The 21,853-nt window shown below is 29.3% G+C and overlaps 2 protein-coding genes and 2 pseudogenes across 3 annotated transcripts; 2 read left to right on the top strand and 2 right to left on the bottom strand.

Annotated features, from left to right (window-relative positions):
* Window positions 1–2,847: 2,847 nt before the first annotated feature.
* Window positions 2,848–4,932, bottom strand: LOC114375318 (annotated as a pseudogene).
* A 1,258-nt stretch (window positions 4,933–6,190) lies between these two features.
* Window positions 6,191–8,369, bottom strand: LOC114374138 (NADPH:quinone oxidoreductase-like). The gene is made up of 3 exons (XM_028331741.1): window positions 8,215–8,369; window positions 7,897–8,088; window positions 6,191–6,643 (listed from the first exon to the last, which is right to left on the bottom strand). The coding sequence occupies exons 1-3, from the start codon at window positions 8,291–8,293 to the stop codon at window positions 6,339–6,341; spliced, it is 576 nt and encodes a 191-aa protein (XP_028187542.1). The 5' UTR covers window positions 8,294–8,369; the 3' UTR covers window positions 6,191–6,338.
* A 1,885-nt stretch (window positions 8,370–10,254) lies between these two features.
* Window positions 10,255–13,180, top strand: LOC114373265 (annotated as a pseudogene).
* Window positions 13,181–14,887: 1,707 nt separating this feature from the next.
* On the top strand, window positions 14,888–20,612 carry LOC114373458 (hydroxyproline O-arabinosyltransferase 3-like). 2 transcript variants are annotated; one of them, XM_028330919.1, is made up of 9 exons: window positions 14,888–15,038; window positions 15,938–16,410; window positions 16,637–16,704; window positions 16,807–17,008; window positions 17,533–17,630; window positions 17,736–17,805; window positions 17,929–18,000; window positions 18,226–18,339; window positions 20,202–20,510. In XM_028330919.1, the coding sequence occupies exons 2-9, from the start codon at window positions 16,015–16,017 to the stop codon at window positions 20,262–20,264; spliced, it is 1,083 nt and encodes a 360-aa protein (XP_028186720.1). In that variant the 5' UTR covers window positions 14,888–15,038; window positions 15,938–16,014; the 3' UTR covers window positions 20,265–20,510. The 2 variants fall into 2 exon arrangements, with proteins under 2 accessions (XP_028186720.1, XP_028186721.1); XM_028330920.1 differs by lacking the exon at window positions 14,888–15,038 and adding an exon at window positions 15,479–15,722 and having other exon boundaries at window positions 20,202–20,612.
* The last annotated feature ends 1,241 nt before the right edge of the window (window positions 20,613–21,853 follow it).

The raw sequence follows: 21,853 nt of genomic DNA, 5'->3' as shown, positions 1-21,853 counted from the left end.
CATAATTTGAGATAACACTACAGCAAAATTGAAAAAAATATTTTTTGAATTTGAAAAATTTTAAAAAATATAAATTTTAATTTGAAAGACTAAAAAAATAATTCCTTAATACGAGAGACTAAAAACACATATAAACCATATTATGTTTAATTGGTTTATGTATTACAACATGTTGAATGTTAATTGTGACAACAATAATATATCTCTTCCTATTCCTATGACATATTATCTTAATAATTTGCCTAATATTTGTTGGTGAAAATTTACGTTGTGTTTCAATTAACCTAAGTTCTTATTTGCTTTAGTAATGGATTCTCAAGTCACTCCAAAGAGAAGTTGTTAGATTAGAGTTGTATAATACTTTTTTTAAAATGAATTTAATGGTCATATATACATGACCGTGTAAAAAAATTATTTTATATTATTATTCAATAAAATTTTGATACATGATTATTTATGATTAGATATATTGTAAAATTAATTTTATGCTATTTATATATAGTTTTGTTTTCTTTTTCTTTTTTAATATCAAGTATAATGGCTATGCATTAAAAATGAAAAAAAAATTATAATCAAATCACATATTATTGTTCGTATAACATTTAAAATTATTATTATTAAAATCAATAAATTTGTCAAAAAATAATTATTTACGGTTGAATGAGAATATATATCATATTTTTTCTTTAAGCTCGATTTTTTTTTTTACCAATTATTCGCTAAAAGTTTATTTGATTACAAATTTCCATGTTATATAATTTTTTGAATAAAAATATAATTGTGTACCTTTTTTTTTTTCTCTCAAGAAGTGACTCATAGTAAGAGTGAAAGGGAGTGTAGCAAATAGGGATTGTGATATTTTTCTTTTGCTTCGGATAGGGATGGAACAGAGATATGGTTTGTCTTTTTTTTTTTTTAACATTAATATGGTTTGTCTTTTTTTTTTTAAACATTAATATGGTTTGTATATGAGAAATTTTGCAAGTAAGGAACAATAGCATTTTTAAGAAAAAACCAGTTCAGTATGAGCCTTGCACAACAATTATTATAAGTATGCATTCAATTTTGTTATAATTTCTATTTATTTAATTGTAATTTCTTAATATACATAAATTCAATTAAGTATTTATATGCTTAATATACATATATTATCATTAATTTTTTTAATTCAATAAATATATTATATTTAATAAATAATACTATATTAGAAAAATATAAGTATATTTACATAAATACTATATAAATAAAAGTAATGGAGGGTTATCGGCCCTAATTGGAAAAAATACAGGGATTGTGAATGTAATCATATACCTCCTTTTTGTTAACACTGCCAATAGTGTTTGGGCCTTGGGGGAAGAATACGTGATGTTTTATCTGAAAAATAATCGGGATTTTTTTAATCGAGACAACTACAAGAAGAGTATAAGATATAATTGGCTAAAAACACAATACTGTAAGTATAATTTACTCAAAAAGGTTAACATGTATAAATTGACTTTAACTTCTAAATTATTTTTATCTATTTTATTTCTTGTTGCGCATGACTCATAAAGCTCCCGTGACACAGTACATGAGTCGTATTGCAATTTTGTGTGTATGTATGTATGAATTGCTCATTAAATAATAGAAAGTCCCAAAGTAGTAACCATACATGCCGAATTTGGGTATGTGTGTGTGCATGTTATTTTATTGTTTAGAGTTCGGTTGCTATTGCTAATGCCTCATCTACGAATACCCTGGAAGAAATTTATTCAAATTGTTCCACAATCGTATTAGAAGGAATGAATGATTGCCTTCATAGAGTGAATGAAGACATTGGTTTTTCATTTCAGTCATGCTCCTTGAGGAGTAAACTGTCAAAGAATTCATATGCAGGAGGGCTTTGCTACGCCCACTCAACCCAAACGATTTTTTTTTTCAAAAATATGTTTTAGGAGTTAATTTAAAATTAATGACCCAAGTAGAAATCAAACCCATAACTTTTGCATTATTAGAACAACACTCTAACAAATTGATCTAATAGGACAATTATGTTATAAAATAATTAATGTCTTTATATGTAATATTAAATTTTTTAATATATATTTAATGTATATGTAAATTTAGATAATAAATTTTTTTACAATTAATTTTAATCTAATAATTAATTTTTTTACATATATAACATAATTCACCTATTAGCTTAGTTTGTTAGGTGTACTAACAATTAAGCTGGGTGCGCATAGCAAAGCCCAGCTAGGAATGCAACAGGGCTGAAGACCCAAATGGGTCCAATATTGAGTGGGCCGGAAAGAAAGTCATACCAATCATTGATACACTTCCTGAATTTTGGACTTACAAAAAGCAAAAGAAGCATGGGGACTGGGACTTGCAAATTCATCTCATGAATCAAGTACTTCTTGGAACAATAATGAGCTTTTTGGAAACTTGTTGAACAAGATTCTCAGTGAGGAAAAGTGTAGAATACTGTATTTCCTTTTCACTGCAATCTTTGGTCATCAAAGCTCAAGCAATGGCTCTTACAAATATGGAAAAGCATGCTGAATCAGGTTGGTAGGAAGTTTTCAAAACAAAACTGCACTTTGACTTGGATGTTAACATCAAGGAACAAAGCAAAGATATGAGGGTGCTGACGGCTACTACATGAAGAGAACCTTGAATATTTACCTAATAAATTGTAGATGTCGGCAAAATTTACCTGTCTAGTGTTCTATTTGATCATAAGAATGGTGCAATTCCTTTCCACATGGTTGATCACTAACAAAGTTAATTGCACATTGATTTGGTATAATACCAAATCCAACACCTACTGGCTTAAACATATAAGAGTACACCCAATGTGACTTGTAGGTAAAATGTGTTAGTTCTTTTAGCATCTTAATAACAACTGATTTTAAATAACATAGCACATCAGAGTCATCCCATGATACCATTATAAACCTAGCTAGTGATTCAAGACTAGAAAGCTCTGACAAAGAAAAACCCGATTCAATGAGCAAAGTCAAATAAAGAAGTGAATCCAGATGATCTTGCAGTGTTTTTGAATGTGCATTGTGGAAGATTGATGCACATTATACTGAGGCAACAATAACTAGCTTCTATGTCTTCTCGAAGTATTTGGCATGCAAAGGTGCAACATAGTGCGTAATAAACACATAACCAGATTCACACTTATTGTGCTTGGGGAAGACAAGCACACATAAAAATTGAATTTCATCATCCTTGAACTGAAACTGTGTATTGTATAAAGCCTGAAACCATCACAAGAAGGAAGTAACAAGCACATGAGTTAGACCAATGTTAAATAATATGATGTGATTATTCAACTCACAAAAGAGGGCAGCATAAAGCATTATTCCAAATGTAACTAGAGAACTAATGCATTTTAAAGCTTCATATCATTGTCATGCAAGTTCTGAATCACATTGGAATTTATAAAAATCCATAACCTACCTCAACAATTTTTGAGATGAGGAGACTCAGCCTTTGCTTATAAGTCCAAGGGTAAATTCCTGCAAGGATAGAAGAATTTGCTTTAACTTATTCTTGGCCTCTTCATCAATCAAATCACCACCCCTGTTAAACTTTCTAGGGGGCTGGAATGAATTAAGGAAGAATTCTGGTTTATTTATGAAATGAAGATCAAGATACACTCCAATTTGGCGAAGATGATACTGTGCCCTTCCCCCACCAAAGTCATCATATCCAGCACTTATAATAGCAGCAGCTTTGCCAGCCCAAACATTTGGGGGTCTAGATGCCCAGTCAATTGCATTCTTCAGTGGAGCTATCACCAAGAAATGAATTATTACAAATTTTATGATTTATTAGTAGTCTAAAACTATCTATGATGATCTGATTTGCAATGTAATCTACTAACCTTCCTTTTAAGGGTTTATTAAATAAGAAGTAATCTCCACAAAATTTTATGATTTCTAATATTTTTCAGATAATAGTAGACTGTATGGCTAGCATTTTTCTTTATCAAATACAAAACAAAATTATTGGGCTTGAGATCTCGATTATGAATTCATCAATCCCTTTATTTAAATTAAAACAAATGTTAATTTCATGTTATAACATCATTTTGTTCAGAAACTTTTTTTTTTTTTTTATCTCATGAGAAAAAAGTACTAAAAGTTTTTTTCCCTCTCTCTCTTCAAAATACGTAAATAACTATGACGGTTTTAAAAAAAGAACAAAACAGATTTAATAAGATCAGGACAGAGACAATTTATCTAAGAAAGAATGTATGTAGTAAAAAATCCAAACCAAATAAACCCATCAATGGCAAACATATAATTTCAAGCTAGGGACTAATAATAGCCAACATCAAACTAATAAAACGAAATGACCCATTAACAGAAAAACACAAGACCCTAATAAAGTAAAAGAAAAATGGTACCGGTGAGAGAGTAATTATACTCGGGAGAAGCGAAGAGAACACTATGAGCTTGAAGAATCTTGCAGCGAAAAGCTTCAACTATTGGTGGGTATGTCCCATTGTTCTCAAGATCAGTGTTCAACATGGGAAGTTCCGAAATCTCAATGAACTCAATTTCAATGCCTTCAATTGCTCCTTTGCTCAACTCAATTGCTGCAGCCATTATCATTTACCAAAGTTAACAAATGAAAGTACAATAATTTGAAAACATATTAATAAGAAATTAAAAATAAAAATTATAACAAAAAAAAGACAGAATAATGGAACCAGCACGTATGAGGCCTGTGTGGGATGAGGTTTTTTTTGAGGGAACCAGAAAGCGCCGCCACTTTGGTCACCGTTGCTGGCATTTCTGTTTGCTTCAGAAAGACTCGCGTAAGGTGTTCTTGTCTTGTCTCTTTCTACATTTTTTAACTGCTATTATAAGAGGTAGTTATTCACTTTCTGTTTCTTCATTTTTTTAACTGTTATTATAAGAATCCAAGTTAATTTACGAAAAAATTTAATTCATTCCATCCTTTTATTTTCTGTTTGTTTGTATAAGTATTTATTGAAAAATTTATCCAAATGATTCTCTTCAGCAACAACAAAAAATGTCTTCTTACATGTCATCATATCTATCAAGAGAGACCCATTTATTTGAAAATCACTATCCATAGGAATACTAACAACACAACCATTCATATACCTCTATTATTGGTAAAAATGTATTAAAAATTACAAAAATCAAGAAAAAAAAATCATTAAATATTGCATGAGATGTATTAAATTTTGTGATTTTTAATAAATTTCAAGAAAATATGTTAAAAAAGTATGTTAAAAAGCATGATTCTTAACATTTCACATTATCGACCAAACTCACCGGTTGCAACTTCATATTCATATCAGAGATCAAACCTCGTGGGACGTGTGATTATTTATCAGTTAAAGGAACTTTGATACAAGAAAAACAAAATAAAACTGTTATTTAAAAATGTTAAATTTATCATATTACTTATTCATAATTCTCAACACTTACGAATTTAGTATTGTTTTAAAATTAGAAGGAAAAAAATACAATTTTAAATATTTATATTAAGGAGAGTATCAACCAATTAACTATTCCCTATTAAAAAAACCCTAATGACTATTAATATCTCCATGAGCCATAATGACACTAAAGTTAAAACTTATGATACGCATAGAATTAATTGTTTTATAGATATATATGAGTAAGTTTGTTTAAACTTAAAAGATTTTTTTTAAAATAGATATTTTTTTAAAAATATTTTTTAAAAGAAAAAGATAGGATTTGCTTATTAAAAAAGATAAAAAAAACTGTTTATTATTAGTAAAAATAGTTTAGACAAACACATAAAAAAACTGTTTATTTTATCAAAAAATAAATTTAAAAAAAAATAAATTTAAACAAACTCACCCATGATGACAAACACATAATTCAAAGTATATTTTTTCAAACAATGAAAATGAATTCAATAAAGACATTTGCTTTCATGATATTTTATTAATAGACTTTACAATAAATAGGGATAAAAAATGTTCTTAACATTTTTTTATACATGTAATGAAAAAAGTTACTATAAGTATTTCTTACATAAAGAAACACACATAACATTATTACATAGTACTATACCAAAAATGTCAGAGTATTGCGTACTAGAGAACTAACTATATGATAACTAGAGAACTAACTATATGATACGAGTGAGAAAACCGAACTAGAGTAGAGGACAACACATGCAAACATTAGAGAAGTAGAGAACTAACACATTTTCGACCTTTAAAAACCATCCTTATACATAGTGGCATCATGCACGTTCAGAATAACATTGGTTTATTTCTAAATCCTCAGCTTATTTCAACAATAATTCGTGGAATTAAAGTAACTTCAAGCTTAGTTTTTGCCTTGAAGTCTTAGAGTAAATGCACGCAAGGACAGAAGAACTTGCTTCAACTTATCCTTGGCCTCTTCATCAATTAAGTCACCATCATCATTGAATTTTGGTGGTGGTTTGAATGCAAGAAGGAAGAATTCTGGTTTATTGATGAAACGAAGATCAATGTACACTCCAATTTGGCGAAGATGATAGTGTGACCTTCCCCCACCAAAGTCCCCACCGGCACTTACAATTGAAGCAGCTTTGCCAGCCCAAACATTTGGGGGCCTAGAGGCCCAATCAATTGCATTCTTTAGTAGAGCTACCAAAAACACAAATAGTAATACTCAAGTTAGCAAAAACCTTATAATATTATTCCTGGTCCTATATATAAAAAATAAAAGATAATATTTTTTTGTTATAAAAATATAGAACTAATTTATTCTTAAATCTTCTTTTTTGTCCATAATTAATTGTGTTTATTTTTTCTAGAAGTGAGTATATTTATTAAACTATCAATAAAACAATATATACTCATTAGTTGAATTTAAAAAATAACCATCTTTTAAATCATTTAATGCTTAGGCGATCTTGAAATGAAATTAAAATTTATAATAAAATAATTAATTTAATCACTTTTATTAATCTTGATGAGTAGATAATTATTTTTAATATATAAGATTAGAGGTAGCATATAGTAATATATTTTTTTCTGATTATGGTATTAACATAAAATAATTCCTGCCGAAAGAAATAAATAATCTTTGTCGAAATATTTTTGTTTGAACACAATTTATTTTAAACTTTGAATCATATGAGTAAAAGGCACAAAGTAATTTATCTTTTATATATATAAATCATGTTGTTACTTTCTCATGGATTCTTGGTCCATTTTTTGTTTACTTTTTTCCTTTTTTACCTACCCTCTTTTATATTTTCTCTCTCTCTTTTTTTTTGGTTTACAAAACACGAGATACTATTTTATTTGTGATTGCTTGATTGGTAGTCAAAAAACGTGGGATGACCAAATTTGGAAAATGGAATCAACTGGTCAAAGGATTGAACGCAATAAATTTAAATTGTAAACATATATATTAATTAAATATATTAAAAGAAAACACAAACACGATTTTGGACCACGTAAAGACAAAGACAATCGAGAAATAATGTATCAATTGAAAAAGATATTTCTAAGAAGAAAATAGAACCAACCAAATCAACCCACATGACATTATCACCAAAAAAGCATTCAACTCTATATCACCAAAGCAAAATTGCCCACTTAACCAAAATGAAATGAACCAATCAAACTTTACTTTTTTGTTGGATGAGTATCCGAGACAGAAAAACACAAGAATACGTGTAGGAAAAAAATTCAAACCAAATGATCCACCAATAACTAACAAATAATTAGAGCCAACAATAAAATTAATCCAAAATTCACCATATAGAAGCAGCCAATAACCAAAACGAAATGAATCAAATTAAACGTTTTTTTTTTTTGGAGTTTTCATGAATGAATACCCTGTATAAGAAAAACACAAAACCCCAGATGAAGTTCAAGAAAAATGGTACCTGTGACAGAGTAATTATATTCAGGAGAAGCAAAGAGAATACTATCAGCTTGAAGAATCTTTTGACGAAAAGCTTCAACTATTGGTGGGTAGGTCCCATTGATCTCAAGATCAGTGTTCAACATGGGAAGCTCCGAAATTTCAATGAACTCAATTTCAATTCCTTCAATTTCCCCTTTGCTCAGTTCAATTGCTGCAACCATGATCATCATCATCACCAACACTCACCAACACCACAATAATTTGCAATTAAGCATATATCAAAGATGAAACAAAAATTAAAAACAAAAACACGAAGATAATTGAGAGAAGATGGAACCAGTTCGGATAAGGCCTGAGTGGTATGAAGCTTTTCTAAGGGAACCAGAGAGAGCCGCCACTTTGATTACTATTGCCATGGCTATAGACTTAAGTTCTTGTCTGCTCCAATAAGTTTGTGGAGTGCAAGTGCTACCTTAAAAAGAGTCTTGAGAATAGAGACGTGTGTGACCTGTCTTATATACAATGACTATTTTTCAATCAAGTTTATAATTTTTTAATAGGTAATACAACTTTCGAGGCTACAAATTATAAATAATCCTAAAGTATCATAATATGGGTTTCGTTTTTACACGTACGACTAAATAATAAGTATTCTATCTTATTAATAAGTTTTTTTAAAACAAAAGGTTAGCTGAAGCAAGACGATGTTAAACATCTTAATTTGACACCCTTAATGCTAATCCGCTAAAAGAGCAGCCTAGAATATTTCATTAAATGAAAAGGAAAGATAAAAACGCACAGGGCCATAAACCAAACTCATGAAAGCTCAAACTATTTGAAACTATAGTATGTAAAATTATATCTATTCATGTTAAACTAAAAAGCAATGAACTGAGGGATAGAATCCCACCAACAAAAGGTAGAGTGGGTAAAGGCTCTAGAGGTGAGTAAATCTGCACAAGTATTTTTCTCTCGAAAAATGTGGCCTATGACAAAAAACATATGCTTAGTTAGTGCTATACAATTGCACCATGCCACCATCTGTTTCTAATAACCCGGCCACGAAACCAAATACGATTTTTCAAAGGATTGAACTACCAAGTTTGACACCGAAAAGCTCATCCAAAAAGGAATTATTTACACCGAGATTTTGAGAAACAAAATCTAAATATACCTCCACAACCCTTGATGCTAGGGTTCCTCTTAGCATACCCATTTGTGTTGCACTTCAGCCATGTTATTGGTTTGAGTGAAATTAAATCAAATTTTCAAGTAATATCTTGAATTCAAATTATATGTATATAAAAAATGTGATAAAAATAAAAAATTATAAAGACAGTTAATTAAGTTCTTGATTAGGTTTATGATTCAATTCGATAAAAAAAAGAAAAAAACATATGTAAAATTGTAATTAAATACTGTATAAAACCGTTTATATTTTGATTGTGTAACTCTTTTCTCTTAAATAAATACCAACTCTTATATATTATGATATTTAAGTCTACATTACTTATTTATATGTAACAAAAAATAGTATCATAATTTTTTTTTCTGAAATAGTATCATAACGTATTAATCAATTGCTTATCATGATATCTTTCCGCTTGACCCAATGATTTTTTTAAGGCGCGCGCGCATATATATATATATATATATATATATATATATATATATATATATATATATATATATATATATATATATATATATATATATATATAAAAGAAGGATATACATCTAAACAAAAGGAGAAGGATGTACACTAAGGTACCATACAGAAATATTATATCTCATGCATATATTCCAATTGTAATCCAAAAATATAAAGAGTACTGTCTTTCAAAAGTGGTTTCCAAAAAGAAATATCTGAAATAACCCTGCTTGACCCTATGTGTTACTTCTCACTTTGCAAATTTTGACTTGCTGGAATCATTAGATTTCAACAAACTTTATATGGTCTATCATAGCTTGAACTTAATGGTAATGTACATGTGTTCATGATCTTGCCTACCAAAAAAAACGTGTTCATGGTCTATCATAGAGAATCAAACAAAAGATTGAAAATGTTACCGTAAAAAGAATTAAACTCATTTAAAAAAATTATATAGCATGGCTAACAAATCTTTGAAAGTGGACATGTCCACTTTGTGACAATGATATATTTCGAAATTCTGATCAGAACACATTCCCAATCTAACTGAACTCACCAACTAATATCAAGTTTGGAATTTCGTCAAATAACAGATCATTACTTTTGAAAACAAATTAATTAAACACCACCTCTCTCCCCTATAAAATGTGGTGTGAGGAAGACTAGTTTGCATAATTAACAAGCCACAAATTAGTACTCTCATTTTTATTGTTTTGCTAATTGGGCTCAATGGAAAAGCTTCATGCTGTGTGCATCCCATACCCAGCACAAGGCCACATAAACCCAATGCTCAAGCTAGCAAAACTCCTTCATGTTAGAGGCTTCCACGTCACCTTTGTTAACACAGAGTACAACCACAAACGCTTTCTCAAATCAAGAGGTCCTAATTCCCTCAATAGTGTCACATCATTTCAATTTGAAACCATCCCTGATGGTCTCTCTGATAACCCTAATGTTGATGCCACACAGGACACAGTTTCTTTATGTGATTCTACTAGAAAGACTTGCTTAAGTCCTTTCGAATACCTCCTTTCTAAACTCAATAGTGAACCATCACTTCACATGTGACTTGCATAGTTCTGACAGTATCATGTACTTCACTTTGGATGCTGCCCAAGAATTAGGCATCCCCCTGAGGTACTTTTGTGGACAGCTAATGCATGTGGGTACATGTACGTGTTACATGCAATATCAAAGACTTGCTGATATGGGCTAAATACTACAAAAAGGTTGGTTAATTTATTATATATATATTATCCTATTGATCCCTTAAATATAATTAAAAATTTAATTGGATATCTTAGTTATTAAAAATTTAAATTAAATCATTTAATTATTTAAAACATTAGAATCAGGTTGTTTTTATAATCGAATATATAAATTTTGATTGAATTTTTTTAATAATTGATGGATTAAATTAAAGGATATGATTGGATTTTTTAAAAATTGAGAGACCTAATTAAACTTTTAAAAAAAATATTAAAGGACATGATTAAACTTTTTAACAATTGAGAAATTTAATTAAACTTTTTAAATAATTAAAAGACTTGATTGAATTTTTTATTAATTGAGGAATCCAATTAAATTTTTAATTATAATTAAAGAGTCAATTATATAATTAAGCCTATATGAAAATTCACTCATCTAATGTGGCACATAATATTTAAATCTAAACTTTATTCATACGTAAATAATTCTTCTTAACTACTTGCTAATTTTAATTTTACAAGTATATATAGATATTGGGTATTCAACATATTCACATAATATATGTATTATGTTTTATATTAAAAATTAGATTATATGTGTATTAATAATACTTTTCAATTAATATATATATATATATATATATATATATATATATATATATATATATATATATATATATTATTCTTGGTCTTCTTTTATTGACTTCTCATCATTAATGTTAAAAGTATGATAACATTCAAGTGTTAGTAATTTGTTATACACACCACGGGCCAGAGATCATGTACGTGTATACTTCGAAGAGGTCTAATTAAGTTACTTAAATAAGATATGTGGGTTATTATACATCCTTAATATTTATCTACAATTTTTATGGATAAAATAATGTGATAAAAAAGTTTATGTATTATTCTTTTTAAAGTCAAATGTTTAGTCTTCTAAATATTAAGGTATTATTATGTTAGTCTTTCAAACATTTTTATTATCATCAATTCCTTAAATATTAAAGTGTTATTGTGTTTCTTTTAATTTTTTATTAGATTAATTATTAAAAAATAGAAATAACATTTAATTTGTTCATATGTAAAATTAAAAAGTTTATATAAAAGACGAGTTCACGATAATTTTATATTTTTGAGGAAGTGATTTGATGAAAAAGTCTATAAAAGAAATTAATATGACGACAGTTTAATATATATTTAAGGAATTAATATGACCCTCGATTAAAGTCATCCATGCTTTTCAGCTTTTCCATAATAAGTGCCATTAATAGTTTACTTCCAATATAGTGGGAGGAACACGGGAATCATGTGTTCTATGAAACAAACTCTGATGCTAATGGACTTCCTAAGCATGAAAATAACTTAGAATTGAGTTTTTTATATAAGAAGAGGAAAAAAACTTCCTGACAGAAATTCATATAGAACTAACGTGCTAGCACCTATATTAATATTAGAAGGTGAAGTTGAGAGATTTTTCAAAACATTATCACTATGTTTTGAAAAGGTGAAGCATCTTTATGATAATCACGTGAAATATATTTACAAACACATTTTTCTAATTTTTCTTTATATTGGATAAAAAATTATGAGTCATAGTAGAGCTCAGTTTTCCACTATCAATCAATATAAATTATTATTTTTTATGATTTTTAAGATAATTATTGGGTGAATTTGTTTAATTTTTTTTCTTTCAATTTTTTTATTTTAGTAAAATAAGTATATATATTTTAATGTTTTTGTCTAAACTGTTTGTACTTAAAATTAACAATTTTTTTGTTTATTTTAAGAAACAATTTCTCCTATTTGCTTATTAAAAACACTTTTTTCAAAAGCATTTATTTTTAAGTTATTTTTTAAAATTTAAAACAAATTTAATTATTATAGAAGTCAACAAATTTATAACCATAACAATTTGTATGAATAACAGTAAAAAAAATCTTATGTTCACTGCATGTATTATTTATTTATAAATAAGTGTGACTAATATTTTTCTTATATATGTACATTTTTGAGGGAAAGAGAAAGAATGAAGGATACAAAAATAAATTGAAAACAAAGCAGCACCATATATTGAGTTTATTTATATATTAAAGGAGTTATCTACATACTGAAAACTTAGTTGATACATGAATTTAACATAGTGATTTTGTGGTAAACATGCAAACTCAAGTTACATCACAAATGGGTACTCAGACTTCCATCGATTAAAGGACACGCCTAGCTTCATGAGAACCACAAACGCACAAGATCTCATGATAGTGTGAGAGAGCTCAAAAAGCTTCAGCAATCATTGTGAACACGTTTGATGCATTAGAACATGATGTTTTGGATGCATTCACATCCATATATTGTTACCTCCTATCTATTCGATTGGTTCCTTGAACCTACTCTTGAACAATGTTGTCACCAACAATGAGGAGTTGAAAGCAATTGGGTCCAACACCATATTTTTACTTGAAATCCATTTTAATTAAACCATTTCTGAACTATTTTTTTATCATTTAAATTAAACTAATTTTCTTTAATTAGAAACATCATTAAACATATTAGAAACATTGAGCCAATAGTGATCTAGTGAATTGAGATCTCACGCAAAGTCATAGTTTCTTAAACCAAATTTCCTAATATTGATTTCTCGACTCATAAGTTTTACATCATAAAAAACACCAATAAAAGTGTGTGTAGCTTGAAAGCATTTGATCATTCACGTATTTAATTGTAACAATGGGTAGCAACATGTTCATTTTTTTTACGTGTGAAAATGTAAGCATCAAAGTTACAAGGTTATTTCATAAAATAGTTATGATGAACGTCAAATTATTTAAAGTATTCTGTTTCATTATATTTTATAAACAATTTGCTATATTATATTTAAATTTAGTTAAATATTTTCCTTGTTATGATTTATAACTATCATATGAAAATATTTTTGTTTAACTAATGTTTAAGAAAAAAAACTCAATATAAATATCTAAATACTCATAAATACAAATTAAATAAATAAAATATGTTCAATTTTAATAATATGTATTAATGATAGATGTAAATTAAACTATGATTATTTAATCGTGTGTGTCATGTTATTTGATTCTTTACCTAAATCATAAATATTCTTTGTTTCTGATGTAATAAAAAAAACTCAAAAGTATTTCATGACATTGAAAACATTTTTTATGTATTTATAATTTATAAATTACCACTAACATGACTTTATTTTTAGAATTAAAATGGATACAATTTTAATTAATTTAATTACATTTTAATTCTTTATTATAATCAATTTTTCATTTTAATTTATTGATAAATTTTTTGAGCAAATTTAATCTTTTTATTTGTGACAGTTAAATATTTTTATTAATTTTATTTTACTCAAAATTATGTTTTTTATTTTGTTTTTTTATAAATTAAATCAATTAAATGATTTGGAATCAAGTTTCATTGATATAGTTCAATTTGGAATCAATTGCAAGGAGACGAAACAAACTAATTTAATTGATTTAATTTGATTTATTGAGTGTTAATCAGATAAAATCCAACCAATGCTCATCTTTACATGTATCTTTGCATGTAATAATATGATTGTTAACTTCATCATAATTATTTTAAAAATTATATTTATATTCATGTTTAATTGATCCAAAATATAAAAAAAATATAATCATAACATATAAACACTAAACTCTTTAAATGTGTTCTTATTGTGAAATAAAAAAGTACAAAAAATCTCATTAACTAATGAATAATAAATTTAAGTAAATGTTTGATTTCAGTTTTTAAAAAAGTTTCACGTACGTTTATTGGCTGTGTATCTATTATGAAAATTTGTCCTACTACATTGTATTCTTGTATTGTATAGACTCAAAGAGCAATTATCATTTTTAACGGAATATACTGGATTACAGAAAAAAAAAATTAAAATTGATTTTTTTCCAGGATTAGAAACATGATCTTCACCCTTTGATAAGAGATTAATCTCACTTAGAATAGAATATAATAGGTGTGTTCCGACTCATGAAAATACATACTGTCATCAAACGCATGTTCTAGTTTGACTTATTTGGTATCAGGATCAATTTTCAATACATTTAAAATTAGAAAACAAAGAAAATAATGAAAAGAAGAAATAACATAAATAGTAATTAATAGTTAATTAAGGGATCTCGCCGCCGTGTTGTCTCCCTCGGAGGGGAAGAACCACTACCAAACTTCAACTCACTTTCTCTCTCTCATTCTCCCTCTCTCTCACCCCCTCCGATCTATAAATCATTCTCTCTCTCTCTCTCTCTTACTTACAAAGTAAAGGCACGTTTTTCTCTCTTTCTTTTTGTCTTTACTATTGTATTTCATTCAGTTTTGCAATTTTTCTGCATACCCATTTGAGTTTTTCTGGTAGTATTGCAGTTACTTCTTCAAATTTAGCGTTGACGCATTTCTTATTATCTTACTTTTGATTCACAACTTGGTTGGGATTGGTGGTTCTAAGTGTAATTTGATCCAATTCCTTAAAAATCACCATGCACCCTTTGTTATTGTAGTTGTTATTTTCCAAAATACTAATAAAAAAAGAATTTATTTTTTAACTACCAAGATTGATTCTGGGAATCCTCAATGGGAAATAAAAGGAATGGAAATCAAAATGGAATCTTGGTTGCTTCTGTTTCTGTTTGTTACATTAGGTTATGTTAATTAAATGTGGCTCTTTACCTTTTTTGCAGTGTTTCCTAAGTTTTGAATTTTTATCCCGAACAGTATGTTTTCTTCATTTTCAAGACTGTTATCCTTTATTACATGAAGTGCTAAAATTCTGTCCTTTCTGCTTATCTAGCGTGTGTGTGTCTGTTTTCCTTGTTTTCTATTTTACTGTTCAAAAAATGATTTGTTTTCTTCTTTATATTGGCTGCTAAGAACAGTGGAGTTTTAAGTGGTAGCAATCGAAGTGGTTGATTAGGACCACATAATGTAATTATGAGGCAATTGCCTGTTGGTGTAAGTTAATTGATGGATTTGTTTCAAAATCTCTGGTTGAATTTAATCTGATCTGGCCATTTAATCATTGATCCTACTTTTATAAAGTTGCAATTTGATTTGTTCTTTAACTTGTCATAGTTTGGTAATTGGATGCGTTAAATGAAACTTCTTTAGTTCTTCAGCTGAAGAAGTGAGAAACATGTATTCTGATGAAGAGCTGTTTGTTTATTCAGAGTAGAGTTTGTTCTGTGAAGAACTGAGGGAGGTTCAGGTCCATGATATTTTGAAATCTCTCTGTAGTAGGAAGACCATGGGACGAGCTTCATCATTACTTATAATTTTTTTGGTTCTTGGTTCTTCCTTTGCCACCTATAATGTGGTAACGATGATAAGGCACTACGGATCTTCAGAAGGTGTGGCTGTTAATGATGGTGCATTGTTTTTTGACCCTATTACTGAGATGCCTGATCATGTAAAGAATCGGAAGACATCTAAAGTGCCCTTTCATGTCGCGTTAACGGCGACGGATGCTCCATATAACAAATGGCAGTGCCGCGTCATGTATTACTGGTATAAACAACAAAAGAAGTTACCTGGGTCTGAGATGGGAGGATTCACGAGGATTCTACATTCTGGAAATCCTGACAACTTGATGGATGAAATTCCTACTGTTGTGGTTGATCCCCTTCCAGCAGGTTTGGATCGGGTGAGTTTACTGCAACTTTTCATTATATTTTTTTTTATGTTGTTTGCTAATTCCTTATGTTTTTCAGCCGATTGGATTTATAGTTTATAATGTTTCTGTTGCTGTTAGAATTGAATTGATAGTGAGATGCCATGATCACTGAATTGCAGTACAAGCTTTTCTTGAGAGTTCAATCAATACAGTTTAGATGCTGTCTGATGCATTGTTATTCAACTGATGTTTGCAGGGATACATTGTTCTGAATAGGCCATGGGCCTTTGTTCAGTGGCTGGAAAAGACTAAAATAGAGGAAGAGTGGGATCTCTTATACTATGTGAATTGTGATCTATTCTTTTTCTTTTATTTTATTTTCTCGTGATGATAAAATATGACTTAGTTGCTCGGCTTTTGGTGCAGATATGTGTTAATGGCAGAGCCCGATCACATATTTGTGCGTCCTCTGCCCAATCTGGCCTATGGAGGACATCCGGCTGCTTTTCCATTTTTTTACATTAGACCTGATGAGAATGAAAAAATCATAAGGAAGTTTTATCCTGAGGAGCTGGGACCAGTTACAAATGTTGATCCAATTGGAAATTCGCCTGTAATTATAAGAAAGGTAGAATTTCTTCCACACCTGTTCTTCATGGTTGAATTGAATAACTTTCCATGTCCTTATTCTGGTCATGATTATTGTAAATAATTTTATTGGTTACTGGTTCTCTAGCTTGTAGATTTCATCATCATTGTGTTGAAAGATCCTAATGTCAGTCCATTTCATATAGATGATAGACCTGGTTCAGAATCTAAAGCAAATGAGGAATTTGTATCGATGAATCCTAAATCACAATTTTTGTGCCAATGTAGTAGCAGCCTTAGGTTAGGCTTAGAAGATACAAAATGAATGATTTCACTGGATATTCAGGAGACTAGGACTCTCCGCACTCTTTTAAGTGTCTAATTCTTTCTTGGGTGATAAGATGATTTTTCTCTAAACCTTCCCTTTTTTATAGGCCGCATGCCTTATTTCTTCTACTATCTCAGCCTGCCCAACTAACCTAACTAACTAATTCCCTTACTAACAGACACCTAACTAACAACTAATGGGTGTCTACTGATGGACTTCTCTATTTTTTTCTTCAGGATTTGATTGCAAAGATTGCCCCCACATGGATGAATATTTCTTTGAAGATGAAAGAGGATCCAGAGACTGATAAAGCTTTTGGATGGGTGCTAGAAATGTATGTCTTACCAAAAAATCTGATAGATATTTTTGTTTTAGAAGAGGTATTGGAACTGATAGTTTTCTGCTTTATGTTAATGATTTTTTTTCTTGTGGAGCCAAGGTATGCTTATGCTGTTGCATCTGCTCTGCATGGTGTGAGGCACATTCTGCGGAAAGACTTCATGCTGCAGGTTTGGCATGACATCATCTCTCTTAATGTTGTATTTAATATATGTTGTTATCAGATCAAGTTGTAATCACATATGACAAACATACCCAACCTGAATTTACCTTTCTTGTTTGTGAAATTTCAGCCCCCATGGGATCTTGAAACTAACAAGAAGTACATTATACATTACACTTACGGATGTGACTACAATATGAAGGTGAAGTATTTCTTTGCCTTGAATGGCATAGTTATTGTCTTCAAATCTTTCTTATAAATTTGCATTGTTGGTGAACACATCTCTGAACTTGTGAAATCTGGTTTATTTTTTTACTATGCTATGGAACTTTGCTTTAGCAGATATACTTTTATTGGAACACTGTAGCTTCCTGTCATCTATTGTATATTTCTCCTAGTTGTCTCAATAGTGTTTCATGATTCTCAGGGTGAATTGACTTATGGCAAAGTTGGTGAATGGAGATTTGACAAAAGGTCGCATCTACGAGGACCTCCACCAAAAAACTTGCCCCTGCCCCCACCAGGGGTTCCTGAAAGTGTGGTACGTCTAGAACTTGCCTATTGATTTAAGAGCACTTCATCTTATCTAATTGGAATAATATCTAGAAAGAACTGCTTTCATTGATACATGGAACTTAATACAGAACTTACATAAGATCCTATAATGGATTTTGTCTGTAGTTTCATACTTATTTCCATTTTACTTACAGAAAGGTGAGAAGAAAATGATATTTTTTTTCATTAGCATACATGTATAACTATCTGAATGTGAATCAGTAATGAAAGCATCTATATCTTAGAAGTTTGAACACTGATCCAGCCATTGGACTATTGTTTTATTTTTCATTCCCAATGGTTAATTCTTTGATTGTATATCTGTATTAGAATTTAGAAACACCATATTTTGTGTAGTAGGGTAGGGATCCATATGATGAGATCCTGCACGAAATGAAGTTTGATGGTTTGTAGGGAATGATTTGACAAGTGCCCGTAATGGAACTACTTGCAAATAGTGACATGATAATTATGAGACTTTAGTACAGTTATAAACCACTAGTTTGGTTCTGTTCAAACCTTCATTCTAGTGCTATCTGACATCAGGATACGATAAAGTCATTTGTTATCATATGTATTGCCTTGATAGATATTTCAAAATGATCTTCTCAAAGCTAGAACTTCAAAGATGCATGTACACTTTCTTGTTTTCCTAATCTACCATCCTATGTAATTTTTTTAGCACTTTCATTGGAGGAAGTGGTCAAGAGAATTTTCATGATAAATAACATCACTGAAACTTTGGTCTATAACCGAACTGAATGACCGTGTGGTCCATATAGCCAACTTCAGTACCTCACCTAGTGGGATAAATCTACTATAGGTATACTTCTCCCCAGGATAGAGGAAAGTGGTTCTAGCTGGAGAATGTTATTACATAAGATGAACATCTATGATTGGATTAAATTTTTGAAAAATACTAGTATTGAAAACACAGCCTCCTTGCATTTGCAATGGGAAGGCTCCATACAATAACCTTCTTTCTTGCCTTCGCAAAGCAAGGAACCTCATGGAGAGGGAATCTTTGGTTTAGAAGTCCATTTAATATGTTAGTGAGCATTGTTGAATAAGCCTGAAGAACTTTTAGTCAATCTCCTTTCAGTGTAGCAGTGCCTTCTTGTGTCATCTTAATAACCTTTTGATAACGTGGTTGTTTTCATAGTTAGCTAGTTTAACGAAATTTTGCTTGAACTATGTCTTTGTATTTGGCACGGTCAAATTTTAGTGATGTATTTTAATGTATATCCACTGAGAGACCTTCTAGCTTCGAGTTCAAATAATGAAACCCTTGGTTGTGGTTACTTACCTACTTTTACATTGATACTGTTGTTGCTTTCTTGGTTGTGGTTACTTACCTACTTTTACATTGATACTGTTGTTGCTTTCTTGGTTGTGGTTACTTACCTACTTTTACATTGATACTTTTGTTGCTTTCTTGGTTGTGGTTACTTACCTACTTTTATCACCTCACTCCTCAACTGTAAGGGATTGTTTGGTGCTTAGGATAAGATGAAGATGGATAAAATAACAAAGTAGGATAAGAATAGGAAGGGATATGAGCCTACATAGAAAGCAAAATAAAACTTAAGAGCAGGATAAGATATGATCATGATAAGTGTTGTACTGGTTCATCTTTTCTCCTTTATTCAAAGCTTTATGGCTTATGCAACCTAGTTTAAAATAGTATTTCTATATCAACATTCAGCTTCAGACTCCATACCTGACACAAAGTGTTGATTCAGTTCATTGAAGTGAATGCTATTATATATTTTTTCCTATTAGCGAAAACATGATACAAAGCATTTTTAATGTGTTTTTTTATACTTATGATAATGATAATGTATGCAGGTAACCCTTGTAAAGATGGTGAACGAGGCTAGTGCTAACATCCCAAATTGGGACACATCGTAAATATTTTCCACCTCATCATGATGATATCCCAAGTGCACATTTTAAAAAGAAAAAAAATTGACAATGAGTCTTTTTTTTTTTTTTTATCACGAGTTTAGTCTTATTAGATGGATAGATGAATGTAAGCAATACCATTTTATATGACAATTAAATACAGGATAAATATTTATATTTTTTTTTCTTGTTGGTGATATTTTTGAATGGTATTTGGGCTCGTACCACAATGGCTGATACTTTGTTCATTAAGTATTGGCTTCGAAATTGCTTATGTATATGTTAGACAATTCTTGTATTGTATGCCATGCATAGCCCTAGACAACATAATAATTGTTTCTCTTCATTTCTACAGCTTATGTGCATTGTATAATTCTTCGTTCCTAAGAGACAAGGAACTTTGAACTTGATATTGGACCACTTGTTGAAGTGAAAAATTGAAGCTTAGTGCAACTTATTTTTCCTTAGATTAGCACATCAACATATTGAAATTGAATAAACAATACATGAATTAACATTTCATTGACACAAAACTTTTTCATGCCTAAAAGATATAGATGTGGCATATTATACAGATACAATATGAACACAAATATGACAATTTTTTAAACATTATAAGAGAGGTTATAGTTATAACACATTGTATAAAATTAAAATCTTTAGTTGAAAGAAAGAATTAATATTTTTAAAGTGAGAATGGTTTAAATTCAATACAAAAAAGTGAGCATGATTTAATGCAAACAGAATAAGATATATTTTTTTAATTGTTATGATTTTTTATTTATTTATTTGTATTGGTATGAAAATTTAAAATGGCAAAAAATAATAAATATAATTAGTTTAAATGGTATTTGGATAATTTCAAGGTTAAATTAGTTTTTTGTTATTTTAATTTATTATTTAGGTTCAATTTGATCTTTCAATTTTTTTAATTAATTTGGTCTTCTAATTTTTAAAAGTGATTTAGTTTTATCTTTTAATTTTTAAAACTAATTCATTTTTTGAAAAATATGTATTTTGCAATAGTTTAAAACTATTTTGTGGTGGTTTTGAACTGTTATAAAATGTGATTTTTTACAATTTAAACTTAAAAATTAAATTGAATCGATTTAAAAAATTAGAAAATCAAATTGAACTCATAAAAAAAATTAAAAGATCAAATTGAATTATAAAATAAATTAGAGGACTAAATAACTAATTTAACCTAATTTCAATTAAAATTGATTACTTTTTGAATACCAAAACTTTTATTTTTTCCAATCATGTTGCACGCGGGTCTCTACTTTTAGTTTTCCGAAAACAAGAGACGAAGCGTATTGGAATTGGACCAGGGGTATTGCTATGAGCACTATCATTTTGGCTATTGGCACTACCCACATGGGTGCCTTTTAGCTATATTCCCCAATTGTCCCTGGACAAAAAACAAAATGAAAATATATTTTCATTACATAAATGAGGATGAGAAAAAAAATTACAATTCTATTATACAATATACAATGAAATCGTATTTCTGTTGCGTTAATTTTTGCACTTCCTATGTGCTCAATGGAACAAGACTTTGTTGTTGTACAATGCAACAATGGAGTTATATTTCA

Source organism: Glycine soja, chromosome 11 (genome assembly GCF_004193775.1).
Source record: "Glycine soja cultivar W05 chromosome 11, ASM419377v2, whole genome shotgun sequence".
NCBI classification, from domain to species: domain Eukaryota; kingdom Viridiplantae; phylum Streptophyta; class Magnoliopsida; order Fabales; family Fabaceae; genus Glycine; species Glycine soja.
Note: the sequence above shows the minus strand (reverse complement) of the source record. Positions and strands in the feature narration are given on the sequence as shown.